The following is a 14,630-nucleotide window of genomic DNA, read 5'->3' on the forward strand; positions in this document are numbered from 1 at the left end:
AATTCGAATATAACAATTTTTTGCACGATAATCGTCCCATGTAATAGGGCCCTTAGAGTTTGGTGATCCAAATTGACTGCAGTCTTGGAGAATGTGTGACCTCAGTATGGAGGCAGAAATGCATCTGTAATATGTGAGCGTGAAAACGGTTGAAGGTTAAGGAAGGCATTTTGTAGTTCTGTTTAGCAAAATCTACATGATAACATGATTGCATACAGATCATTGTATTGATTTGGATTGCATCCGAAACTTAAATAGGGTTTTCCAGGCAAAAAATAATGACCAACTGGTACTGATCAGCACGGCTTCAGAAGCCTCAGATTCATACATTGTTTGTATTGGTGTCACTGGGTTACTACAGTCCAGCCTCCATTCACTTCAATAGGAGTTGTGCTGCAATGACCCAGCACCATCACTACAAACAGTGTACAGAGCTGAGGCTTCTGGGCCGATTGATGGAGGTGTCAGGTGTAGATAGGCCATGAATGTTTCTTGCCTGAAAAACTTGGTAGCACTGCAAGAAAAGTCTGCATAATCCGGCCTAAGGCCACTTATAGAGATGAGCGAACTGGGTTTCGGGTTCGAGTCGATCCGAACCCGATCGTTCAGTATTTGATAAGCTGGGGCTGCTAAACTTGGATAAAGCTGTAAGGTTGTCTGGAAAACATGGATACAGCCAATGACTATATCCATGTTTCCCACATAGCCTTAGGGCTTTATCCAACTTCAGCAGCCACCGCTAATCAAATGCCGAAAGTTCGGGTCGACTCGAGCATGCTCCAGGTTCGCTCATCTCTAGCCACTTACTCACACTTTGCATCAACTACATTTTTTTTCTGGCATTATTGACAAAATTGTACAGTCCTTGGCCACTGCTTACAGGCGTGGTGTAGCCACAAGATGTGGATCCGTCGCACACCATACAGATATTCTTCAGAAAAATCTTTGTGTATGTACATCTTGTTTGGGAGTTGAATCCCAGACTTTGCAATAACCATGCAGTTGCATTTGGAACAAGCTAGATTATTTGTTGTTGTTGTAGACTTTTAAATCATCAAACTCTCCTTTACACCCCCTCCAAATAATATAAAAAAAGTTCTGTTTATTGATTCTGGATGTTGATTGATTGGACGCAACAACATCCCTTTGTTTACCCAACCCAAGTGAGGTGCCGGCCAGCGGGGGCAGGATCTGGGGGCTGTTTGCCTATCTAATTGAATCAGCCCTTATTTTGACAGGAAGGTCCTGACTTTGTCCGAACTGTACACAATATAGATCTGTAACTCGTAAGTCATTCAGAAAGCAGCGTGAGCAAATACTACAGTGGGTGAGGCCACCCATTCCTGACCTGTTATGTATTGATCTCTGCTCCCTAGCTGTGAGATTAATCACATCACAAGGAGGAATTATAGTAGATAGAGCCTAGATTACTTGTACATGTCTGTACAGCCAGCCCCTGAACTAACACTGCTAATCCTTGCCTTTTCACTCTGGAAGAATCTCCAGTGATAAACCAATAGAATACAGACTGATGATACAGGGGTATATCTGCAAAGTGCAGGTCATGAATTGTCTATATATGAAAGCCACAATGTCTGGAGCGTTACACTTTGTAACCTTTCAGAAACGTTTACAGAACAATAACAGACCGTAGGTGGTTATCTTTAGTGAGTGCTATTACCCGCAGTGCTGTGAAGCTGTTCTGCTACCATTTGAGCTGCCCCTGCGGTGAACCAGCTACCTGCCTGGTCCATTAGACACTCCTCTCTTACTTCCAGAGCACCACGGCAGAGAGATTTGCAGAAATTACAGTTATTGTAATGTTAAGTGTTCTTTGTGACGCAGTTCGCTATTTTCAGCATATTAATCTTTGTACCTCCAGTAGGGGCCTAAAACTAACCCTTACCGGATAGAAAGAAAGAAATTACGTGGAGGGGTGGCGGAAATTGTCAACAAATTGCTCGGAAATACTTGGAGGAGGTGATGGTGGCACCTTCAGGTCTGCAGGTAGAGGATGAGGCTACTGAATTATATATAAAGACATCTGGCAGCATAATAGTATGTAGTTATAATCCGATGCCAGCTTCTCTCCATATTCTGTGTCTGGGAATGCATTCCTTTTCTGTTTTGTGGAAACTTTTCTAATTAAAAGTGATGCCAAAAGCCGATGTCTGCGGCATTACAACGGAAAGGTTTGTCTACTGTGCAGAAGCTAGCTCCTATCCACCCTGTATTGATTTTTCAATATAACGTCTATCCAATATAGATGCATGTGGTACTCATGTAGCTGGATGGAAGGGTGCCCTGGCAAGGGTATATGTGCCCCAGGTGGCATTGGGGGTGCCAGTAAGAAGCCAGGAGACCGGTAAGGGGGTTCTAAACTGACTTTGCCCTAGGAAATAAACGCCTTACTATTCCTTTGCCAGGTTACTGTGTGTAAGAGTTTGGTTTGGGTTAGGGGTACTTTTGCTACAATGCTTCTTCCTGTGACAATAGGCTTTTAGGGCCCGTGCACACATGTTCATTCTTTGAGTGGAGTGCAGAGGCGCACAAGAAATCCCATTGAAGCCTTAGGACAGGCAGAATTTCAAGCGGAATCCACCGTGCAGACTCCGCTCGTAAATTCCATTACTTAGTAGAAATGTAAGCAGGAATGTTCCAATTCACCACCAACAAACCTGAGAAATCCTAAGAAAAGGTAAAGAATTGAAACAAAGGAGCATTATAGCTTTATATCTTTACAGTATAAGGGGTTAAGCTTTATTTACACAGAACTGGAAATCTTATTGGCTGCACCTTTTTCTTGATAGCATGCAGTGGTGATGGGAACCATTCACAGTTGCCTACCACTCATGGTATGCAGAAGTGTTTCCATTAACTACACAGGAGCTCTGTAATGGAGAGCTGAACAGCTGTTTGTCTAGGACCAATGGCATAGTTACAGAAGTTGCAGTTAGTATGAACAACCCCCCCCCCGCCAATCTAAAGGCCCTTTTACACCAAGCCATTATTGGCCAATAATTGCTTGGTGTAATAAGTAACGTTAAAGGTGAAATGATCGAAATGTTAAAATGATCAGCCGACATGTACGACATGAAAACAGTGCTGCTAGCCACGATATGCTGGTCGTAACTCTGTATAATAGGAGTGGTGGCAGCAGAACACCGCTATCCCCCCCACCCCACAAACACTCTAACCCACTCGCTGTCGGTGTGTGTAATAGCACCGAAGGCGAGCAAGGAATGAAGAGCAAGGGAGTGCAGACCTGACAGGTCAGTGCTCACTTGTTCCTCATATTGGGCCTTAACATTAAGCCTGCCTTTATTGATCAAGTACAGTACTTCCAATTACTTTGCCCGATTATAGTGTTTCTCCAAAAATAGGACCTACGCAAGAAATAACTGAGTAAAGATGTGTTGAAAGGGCACCGCTTGAGAAAGAAACAGCACTATGAACTCAGCATGCCAAAATATTATAGAAATACTCTTTATTGAGCAACAAACCACTTAAAAACATTAAACAGATTCTGTCAGCTGTAATTCATGTTCCAAACTGCTGACACTGTTCGATAGCTGATAGGACAAGGAGACACATGATACCTTTCATATATCCAGCTGAGCTTCCAGAATGTCTCCCTTTTCTATCAGCTACCTTTACAGTGTCAGCGGTTCGGAATATAAAGGACAGCTGACAGATTCCCTTTAAAAACATTCACATAGCAAATCTCCAATTAGGTGTGCTTGATACTTTGTCCAATACTGTATACAGCAGAAATGAATATCGGATGGCCTCGCTCCAATAATAATTATAAGATCCTGCCTTAGCACAGTAGAACTATGCAGTTGTACCGTCCTGTCTATTCCCCCCATGCATTCATCTCCATCATCACTTTACAGAGGAAACAGAAAGCGAATACAGACAATGCTACAGCCTGGTGAGTAACTATTAGATCCCGGGTATGTAGCATTAACCCTTCTGTTCACTTCCACCAAGGATCTTAAAATGTGCTATTTTTACCAACAAGTATTTTAGGCTCATTCCCTTTGGTCTTACGGATAGGAGTCCTGGGATGTGGGTTCAAATATGAGTGATGCTGGCCATGTGTAAGCATCACAGGGACCCATCCCTGCCCTAGACCACCAAGTATACAAACATTAACCACTCCACTGCCCCAGACCTCCAGAGATGTAAACAACCTTCAATGCTCCATATCTGGATGCTGCTTCATACTATTTGCCTGGATGTTATGTAGCCCTGTATAACTGGCTGGGTTTCTAGATTATTAGGGGGAATTTAGAGGAATAGTTCCGTAATGCAATTCTGTATTCCTAGTTTAGAGGAAGTCCAGGACTCTGACTTCCTTTCTAACTGGCTACACAGGCTTGCAGAGCATTGCCAATGATGCAGCTAAACGTTATGGGGACCGACAGCCCAGGACTGCTCTAGGTAGGGGGCACAGCTGAACTTTTGTATCAGGGCCCATAAGACTCTAGCTGCGTCCTACCTATGACCGGCAATGTACATAACTCCTAGAACCAAAGCAGCCAGGTAGTGATATTCTATAAAGAAGGTGTGATCAGGAAGCAGTCTACCATCTAGTAAAATCGCCGCGTACGTCTCCTTTCTTCCTTATATGGAGGGGAAGATTTTCATGCGGTTAACGCTATACTGGTTCCTTCATGTGGAGAAACACTTTTCCTTTCGCAAGAAAACAAAGCTTTCAGAGCAGCCACAAAGCGATGATTTTTCCCTTTTTATTAGACCCTCTGCACCGCGCACCAGCTGTAATTATAAACACAATGCAGGAAATCGGCCACAGCTCCAAATCCTCTCATGTTACTTGGCAGAATCCAACGAATCCGTACATGGCTTCAGCACATGAGGGGGAGCCCCTGACGCTGCCTCCCCCCCTCTCATTTTTGCTAACAATGCAGTGGGTGAGAAGCAGCCAGCAGACTGCGTCTGGCACTGGAGCCATTGCTTGTGATCCTAGCCAGACACGGGGATATAATGCTCTGCAAAGTGTCATTATCACCTCCAAAACCAAGTGGCTGCGTGGTCAGGGTAGAGGGGACTGTAACTAGAGCACATATGCCTGCCCCTTCATTCTGCAAAGAAAAAGTATAGGCTCTCTGTTCCTGTAAGATTTAGCCATACTCTGTACAAGCCAAAAGGTGCTCGTACACCTTCAATAATGCTCAGTTGGTTGGAGCAAACATTCATATGTTCCTTATGGGGAGGGGTACACTGCAGCCAGACGACCAAACTGACTGAAATACTGTGTTCCAACTCAGCCTTACAGTTCCGCATTGTTGCCCTGTCCGTATAGCGGATGTGTTGTCCATCCCTCATCATGTGGAAATGCTGCAGTCACATTTTGCTGCAGGTCATGAGGGTCCCCCACTGCTCACCATTGTTGCACAATGATGCTCTGTCTGCGGCAACCAGTTACTATGGATAAGGCACAACAAAGACTCACCACTGCTGCCCTATTTTTTTTTTCTAGTATGAACCCATTACTAAGGGTGAGAAAATCCCTTTAAATCTTCTGTGTTTGTGCATTTTCCAGCAACAAGGTAATTGTGCACGTCTATCTTCCAAGATTACATGGAAGAAGAGTCTATCAACCTTGAGTAGCATCGATCGGCAACTAGTTTCTGTCCATGCAGATAACAGTAGTCTGATAACTTGTAGGATTATCAGTCCATTGTCCATTGCTGCTAAACCTTACAGTAACGGTGGTTCAGTCTATTAGGTTGATGCATTTTAATCCAGGAGATTACAATATCGTCTGATGCGGTACTTAGGTCTAATAACTCAAAGCCTTCATCTTCTTATTCCTTATCTTATCGGCTCTCACCTTCCAGTAACCTGTTCTCCAAACCTTCTGTCAATCATTGGCTTTGGTTTCCCGATCAGACCTCATTGCTGCCGGGATTATTGACACACCTCAGGCTTTATCTTTATTGCTCACCACTATATCCCTTGTGTAACATTAGTGTAACAAACAAGCACCAAGGACACCACTCGATAGATTACCTCATCCACCCGACCCTGCAAACATCAGGGTCCTCTCATAAATCTGCTGTTAGGAAGATTTATCAGCAGATTCTTTGCATTGTGCTACCATCACAGCGCCTGCAGGGGGCATCACTCAGCTGCTTAGACTGATATAAAAATTCTTGGTGGCCATCTCTATATCATATATATATATATAATGCTCAGGTAAGAAAGATTGACCCATTAATCAGCAAATCATAGGATGTCAGGCCACAAGTCTTCAGTGTAAGGGCCAGTACTGGGACCTAGCGGTATTGCATGCCAATCAGGCTTAAAGAACACATATACTCTCGAGCAAACAGTCAAATATAGAAGAAAAATTGGGCAAGATATTGGTTGGTCTACTGCTATTGCATATGTATCCAGTAGCCTTAGTTTATATCTTTTCTGTACTATAAAGCCTACACAATTGGATTTTTGCAGAGGCCCGCTCACTTCATACATATTGTTTCATAATCTCCTATTTCTTCCCTTATAGGAAAAGCAAATGAGCCTCTGAAAAAGATGTCTGTGACCCTCCCCTCTACGATGGAAGATGACGAGGATGTGAAGTCTACCCTTGACTCGGATTCTTCGGAGGATGGTATTTTCTGAAAAAGAAGCACAATAAGACTGAGCCAAACAAGGCCGAAATGAACTGCTGATCCTAGGTGGATGTGCAGAGGGCAAAGTGTCGTCATCATGATTGTGTGGATGAATACTAGATGATGTATTATGTGTAAATACTAAGAGGTTTTATTTTTATGATGTAATTTATATATTAAAACATTGTGATTTTTCATTGTCTTGCTTTTTTTGGGTCTAGATGTAGTAAATCTGGATGTCTTAGTTTGTTTCTTTTATAAGTCTTAGCCATCCCTATTTTTGGTCTTGAAACCACTTGTGATATAGGAATAATCACAAGGAATAATTTTCTAGGACTTCATGATGCCAGGTAGCCCAAGCCCTACAGTCCAGACCCACATTTATAGTTCTTCTGGTTGCCACTCGAAGTAGTTGACAACTTGCTAACAGACATCACCAGCAGCAGCTTGGCTGAGCACATGTAGTACAATGTTTTCTGCTGCACTGGAAGATGTCATTTTTACTTCACATGACTATGTATAATGCCTGGCGAGCCCATTCCCAGAATGCACATCAGGAGACACTGAACAAAAGAGGAAATGCTGAAAGACTCTACAGCAGCCTGCAGATTTGTGAATGAGAATAGACTTATACAAGCTACAGGTAGACAGGAGAAGTAAACACATGGGGGGGGGGGAATACGCCGGTCTTATATTAGGCCCCGTCCCCCACCAGGATTCACTAAGAGAGGCGCATGTCTCTTAGTGAATCTGGTGGGCTGGGTGCCCGAACCTGCGCCCGGCTTACAAAATCTACACCTGCTTTCAGCAGATGTAGATTTGGATCATGATTTACGCCGAGCAAATCATGATACATGAGGCGCTGGAGGAGGCCACGCCTCCTCCCCGCCTTGTAACCCCCCCCAAGCTCCCTCAGCCCGCCCATCAGGCGAGCGGGGCATACGGCAGGCGTACGCCAGGAAGAAGGGGCAAATCTGCACCTTCTCGCTGGCGTAAGCCTCAGGCGGACGTTTCATAAATGTCCCCCAATGTGTTACATATGGTGCAATATATTACATTACAGTGTTATCATACCCCTGTGAGGCACTACATACACCTCTATTTGGCTTTTTTACACCACGTTTTTTGTAGTGTCTACCAGGGTCATACATCAACTGACTTGTGACAGATACCCCCCCTGTATAGCTATGACTTATTTCACATCTATCATGCATAGACTTCTAGGTCTACAGCACAGTATACTTTAACAGGATCCTATTCTGGAATAGCACAGAAGTCTGAGCAGAAAATTTGCACCTGAATAGCAATCATAGAGTCCTATTAGAAGACCCGAGGCAATCTGAAAACTAGCAACGATCTCAGTGATCGTCCTTCGTTAACAAAGCATTTGCATGGTTCTTATCAGTCGTGGATGCCTGTCTGGCAATTAGCTATCAGCCACACGTTACATGGGCAAAATGTATACTGATGGCCAAGGATGTTTCAGCAGCATAGGAGAACGGGCAAATTATCTGACAAACAAGTGCTTGCTGGTTCGTCAGCGATGGTCCTATTTAACTGGCTGATTCTCCTAATTAGCTGATAATTATCAGTCAGAAAAAAAATTATATATATATATATATATATATCCCCATTACATGACTTGCACCACATTTACTATGTGCTTAATTTAATTTTTCTATAATTTTGCTACATCTGATAAAGGATCTTGGCTTATCAGAAAGGTGGATGTGGCTCGAGTGCAACAAAATTTTGGTAAACAATTTTAACATAAAATGGGACAGCAGTTGGCCTAGTCTCACATGTGTCAAACTCAGGCCTTCCAGCTGTTGCAGAACTACAATTCCCATCATGCTTGGACAGCCAAAGCTAAAGCTGGTCTTGTCTTTGTCTAGTCCAAATTTTCTAGTCCCCCAGACACTGTATATCAAATAGCATTAGCCGCCATGAAAAGATTTGACATAAATCTGTATGGAAAGGAGAGATCTCAGCACACAGGACTTCTTCACTTCAAAAGTTATATATTAAGCAATCTGCCAACACACTGCACACTCTGTGGCTACACCTAACTCACTCATTCTCAACTTTATCAACAACTATTTAAAATCTGTGACCACCCATAAGATACCACTACATAATAAGTCTTTTGGCTTTTGGGTCTGTGCTTTGAAACAACTATAAAATAGGGGTCAATGACAGGACCAGTGCACTACCCTATAGGACTAGCCACCTGTCGCCACACAGTCACACCATCTTGCTATGTGTGTTAAATCATAAATAAATGTAAGAAACCAGATTTTATAAACTAAACAGCCAATTCAGTTCTATTTGTTACAGCGCTTAAAATGACGTCATCTGCAGAGTAAATACAGACTTGTCATATCTGGCAATGTGTATGAGGAGTATACTGTGACCAAAATTTGATGGCAAAATGGGTAAAACACCTTTCATTTACATTGCACAGAAAACTATGTGGCCTTAAAGGGCTTTTCCACTTCAATCCCTACTTGCTAGGTGGGTACTTTTTTTAAAAAAAAATTTTAATAAAAGTTATATACAGTGGTGCCTTGGATTATGAGCATAATTCGTTCTGGGACTGTGCTTGTAACTCAAATAACTGCAGAAAATTGGTTTCCCACCTCAAGAATAATGATTTTTTTTTTTTTATCTTGAATAACATGTAAAACAAATGAAACAAACATTCAGAAACTGCTGAATGTGTTATAAGTTCCTGTACAGCATAGTATCAGCATGTGGAGTATAATGTATAGTAAGTGCATAAAATAAAATATAAAAACTGTGGCAGCTTGTAGAAACAAGATGGAGCTGCAGATCCCCATAATGCAGTAGTGTAGTACAACAGGCTAGAAAAGAGAAGCATGGCTGCTGTCAGATGTCTGTATGGTCACATGACAGCAATGGGTAAGGGGGGGTTCAGCATGGACCAATCAGGAAGTGAGAATCACAGAGCTGTGCAGGAGGACAGTGACAGAAACTTTTCTATACAGCAGTGTAAGTGCAGGCACATTACCGCAGGAATGGAGGTGATGGGAAACACAAGGGACTACAGGGAGCATGAAGGAATGAGCAGGACATGCTGTACGTGAGCACATACATGCAGCATTCTGTCTGGGGAGAGAGGGGTTACAGCTATGAAGAGATTACCTCCACAGTCCACACTCGCACTCCCACCCAGTACAGGGAGCTCTTAAACTAAAGCAATGCTCCTAAACCAAGTCACAATTTTGAAAAACTGTGAGCTTTTCTTGCAAAGTGCTCTTAATCCAAGTTACTCTTAAACCGAGGTACCAGTGTGTATACATTTTTAAATTGAATGGCAGCAGTAAGGAGTGACATGGCCCCTCTGCTGCCACCAATGGCCCTAGGGAGTCCTGTAAAACATGGATACCAGCCTATGGCTGTATCCATGTTTTCCCAGTCTCCCTATGGCTGCATCCAACTTCTTCAGCCACCAGTACTTAAATGCCAAACGATTGGACTCGAGCATTGCTCGAGTTGCGCTCATCTCTATATTTTACCCTTAATTCCATCATGATGGCCTAGGGTGCGCTGCATTTTGTTAGACCAACTTTATGTTACAAAATACCAATAACTGGCTAGAACTTGTTGTTCTGTAAAGTCGGCAGTCATTATATTTTGGGTAATAAAACAAGACCATTGAGCTTGAGCTTGAAATAACTCCATAAATGCCAAAAAAACAGAAATGAGCGAAAAAAGATAAGAGAATATACATAGCCTAGCTATAGAACTCTTTATTCTAATGTGTCTGGAATTAACATAATAAAAAATTAACAAGGCTTTAGGAAATCTACAGAACAAGTCTTTCAAGTCTCGAGGTTTGCAGAGAGCGGCTCGTCCTACGCAGCACAAGAGGCTTATTTATTGACTTTAGATTTTTACGCTTTTTTTGGCTGAGAATTTGGGGGGTCTACTTGCTTGGGGTAAAAACACAAACGCTCAGGCAGCAGTTTGTCATTTGCAGAAACTGCACTGAATAGGCCAGAAAAACACAGAGCTGATATTATGTGCGAGGCGACGTATTATTTTTGCTGTTGCTCATTTTTCGTGATTAATGGTGGTCAAGAGGGGCTCAGATTACAAGGCCTTTTTCTTGTTTGGAATCAAGAAAGTGAAAACCGGAGAAGCTGCCTGGGGTTGTGTGTTTAGTATAGAAGGTACAACCTGCAAGTCATTTATATGTAATATGATAGATGGCGGGGGTTGCTATTTTGCATTATGAAAGTAAACCTTGCTGACTTATACCACTCTCACTCCATTTGGCTGGTGTAATACATAAATGTACTAAGCATTTGTATATGTAGGTAGATCAGAAAATACAGATAGAGTCACAGCCTCACGGACAGAATTACATCAAACATCAAGCTCAGTACTTGTGTTCCATGTCAGCCACTGCTGGCAGTATACACAATGTTCAGAGGGTTACTCCAGGCAAAAAAAAAAAAAGAAAGAAAAAAAAAACGCAATTTGACAACCTCCCCCCAAGAAGTGGTCATAACTAACCTGTCCTTTGTATAAGGAAATTCATATACTGATAAGGAAGAAGTAATGGCGTATATTAACGTCAGGGCAGATTAGAATACCCTTTGTGCAGACCTATAGGAAGCAGTAAAATTAGACATAATCTTTAAAGGAGTTATCCAGTGTAACAAAAACATGGCCACTTTCTTCCAGAGACAGCACCACTCTTGTTTCCAGGTCAGGTGTGGTTTGCAGTTACACTCCATTCACTTCAATGGAACAAAGTTGCAAAAAAATTGCAGTTACACTCCATTCACTTCAATGGAACAAAGTTGCAAAACCTGCACCCAAACTGGAGACAAGAGTGGCCATGTTTTTGTAGTGCTGGGAAAAAAATAATAATTTGGATGATATTCCTCTCAAGCCACCCAAAACAGGATCATTTAATCAACTGCTATTTCTTACATTTCCTCTCTTTGCTAAGCATGCATGTATTTTCAAGATAGGGAGAGGGGAAGAAAAACAGCCCTAAAGTCTTGACCACTAAGTGTCTCCTTTGTACCTGCAAGCTGAGCCAGTCTGCTGGCTGGAGATAATCCATAAAGGTAAATCAAGGCTTCCAACTTATCTCTAACCATTCATATTAAGCTTAAGGGAGCTCTCCCTTGTGTAAATAGCATTGTATCTGCATAACCACAGTGCTGCAGTGTAATTTTCCTCCCTTTTCCACTTTCCTTAGCTTTGCAGCAGCTAGAGTAACCCCTTCATTGCTGCTGTTTCTTGCCTTTCTGCTCACACACCTTGCAATCCCAGTGCATTAGTAATCCATTCTCACTAAACCTGCAATTTATAGTTATGTACAGTTTACAGCCCTGGATAAAGGGTCAGCCTTTTCATGTGGTGGCATAGCAGTAAGGACTGAATATTATGCTGTACTTAATCTTTCTTAAGTAGCCTCCCCTAGTGGTGCCTGTAGGCATTTGCTATATGAAGTAAAAGCAAACCCCAGGAACTCTGATATTTTATGAAAAGCAATCGGCATAATACAATAAAACAATACAATAAAAGTATATTTAATCAAAAAGTTTTATAAGTCATCAGATATTTCATACATAGCATTTGTATAGTGGGGTTTCTACCTTCTACATTACATGATGTGGACAACTTGGATTCAATTATAAATCTGCCACATGACTTTGAAGCATTGGGAATAAATTCTCGTCAAACTGTCAACAATTTTGACAGGTTTTGGAAAAAGTCAGAATCAAGAGTCTGTGACAATTTACTGGTAACACACTGCGCTGTATTCAATCAGGGCCCGACAAGGAGGAATCGCTCTCTATGCCTCACTGATCATGTAATGGTAGCATCAAAGTCACAGTACAGGCTCTGGGCTTGTGGCTACAGTCTACCACTTTGATACCTCTGCATTGAGATAGTAAGACCTCTGTGGTCAGGAGGAGGTCAGAAAGGAAATCATTAGGGAAAAGCAGACAATGTACCTGCATACATACATATATATCCTGAACACCAACATGTAAAATCAGAGCAGCGGGATGGTAGGGCTCCTAGAGATGAGCAAATAGATTCTGCATGAATTCAATTTGTTCCGAATTTCATAAACAAAACTGAAAATTCTGCTGTACAGCTACCACTAGCTCGGCACTGCTATTTATCTCCTGGAGTTATCATGATTCCTACTATGCGGCTGCTGCTGAAACCCCTACCCTGCATAGGATACATATAAAGAAAAACAACCTTGGAAGACTTTAAAGAGTCATACATGAATTTTCAGGGCAATTTGTGACAGAATTAAAGGGGTTATCCAGCGAAAATCTTTTTCTTTCACATTAACTGTAAATTACTTACTTAAAATTTATTTAAAATTGTTAAATCTTCTCGTACTTATCAGCTGCTGTATGTCCTTTTGGAAATTTGGCATAGTGCTCTCTGCTGCCACCTCTGTCCAAGACAGCAACTGTCCAGAGCAGGAAAGATTTTCTATGGGGATTTGCTGCCATAGGCATAGCATTGATCAGTGTGGTAGGTGCTCTGCAGATTAAGCCTGCCTCTGGCAGAGGGCTGATCGGATTGCATGGAGGGAGGTAAGCGGGGGTCATGACCAGTAAGTGACAGGAGAGGCCCCTGTCACACTTTAAGGGGTTACTGACAGGCTGCAACACAATCACTGCAGCCTGTCATTAACAGTGAGGGCCCAGCTGCTCACTGCTATGAAGCTCACTCCACTCCGGAGAGCGATTCACAGCTCCCTAGAGACCCAGAGCTTAAATGTACATCCAGGGTCGTCTGGCAACAGACTTCCAGGACGTACATTTACGTCCAGGGTCGTCTAGGGGTTTTTTGAACTCCACTGAATCTGATTGCCAGTTCTAAGTGGTTCAAATCAAGTTTCTCCCAAATGGCTAAAACATTCACCCTCTCCTTAAAACGGGTTGTCAAGGCCATGACCCACCACGGCCAGTAGGCGATTCCTGCATATTGAGATGTTACCAGTGGACAGACAGCAGTGGGACCTGGGCACCAGCAGGGGATTAGGCCTATTTGGATCACATATTTAAGCCACCCTGAACCCTTTTAAAGCAGATTATTTAAAAGAAAAAAAAATTTGACGTCAAGGACATGTAAAAAGTTTAGTTTAGTCCACAGATAACTAGAAGCAACTAGAAGTGCTTGGCTGAGTGCATGACTGCTCTTCCAGAGTCATTGAGCGAGACGGTTCTATAGTAAATCTATGGAGATTGGGGGGTGAAGCACACAGACTGCTTTTTCCAGATGATTCTAAAGATCGATAGGGGTCTGAACACTCAGACCCTGGCTGTTCAAAACCTTTGACATGTCCCTGTGACATATAAGGTTAAAATGTCCAACGTTATGCTAATTCGACCTGTTCGGGTCTTTTCAAGTATGCCAACTGTGTAATCTATGTCTGCAGACATGTTCCCCTTCTATCTGTCCCCCTACTTAACTACCTATGGAAACTGAAGCAGTAAAACAGACAATTACTTAGGATTTACTGTAAAGGTTGGAATGTACTTTCAATGACATGCATGTGTTTTCAAATGGAGAGAGAGGAGTAGGCCGTAGATGCCTCTGGACAGAGGCGTAGCTAATGTCTCCTGGGCCCTGGTGCAAGAGGCCAACTTGGGCCCCCCCCCTTTCTCGACCAAGTGATGCTATTGGTGTGTGTGTGTGTGTATGTATATATATATATATATATATATATATATATATATATATATATATATGTATATATATATATATATATATATATATATATATATATATAAAAAATATATATCTCAAGACTGATATTACCAATAATACCAGCATATAGGAAATATTATCACCATACATATTACCGCCATACTGTCACTAACCAAATCCTGTATACTGTGACCAATATTGCCAATATTACCAGTACACAAGGGGGAAATATTACCACCACAACCACTACCATCACCACCA

The 14,630-nt window shown here is 42.3% G+C and overlaps 1 protein-coding gene across 4 annotated transcripts in view; it reads left to right on the top strand.

Moving 5' to 3' along the window:
• Positions 1 to 6,841, top strand: part of KIAA0586 (KIAA0586 ortholog) — a 127,428-nt gene extending 120,587 nt beyond the window's left edge. For 3 of the 4 annotated variants that reach the window (XM_069949280.1, XM_069949282.1, XM_069949281.1), the window contains one exon: positions 6,539 to 6,841. In XM_069949280.1, the coding sequence (XP_069805381.1) occupies positions 6,539 to 6,654 (116 nt within the window). In that variant the 3' untranslated portion in view covers positions 6,655 to 6,841. The remainder of the gene's footprint in view (positions 1 to 6,538) is intronic. The other variant, XR_011359456.1, reaches the window with a different exon arrangement.
• The last annotated feature ends 7,789 nt before the right edge of the window (positions 6,842 to 14,630 follow it).

The sequence above is a fragment of the Dendropsophus ebraccatus genome, chromosome 13, assembly GCF_027789765.1.
Source record: "Dendropsophus ebraccatus isolate aDenEbr1 chromosome 13, aDenEbr1.pat, whole genome shotgun sequence".
Lineage (NCBI taxonomy): Eukaryota > Metazoa > Chordata > Amphibia > Anura > Hylidae > Dendropsophus > Dendropsophus ebraccatus.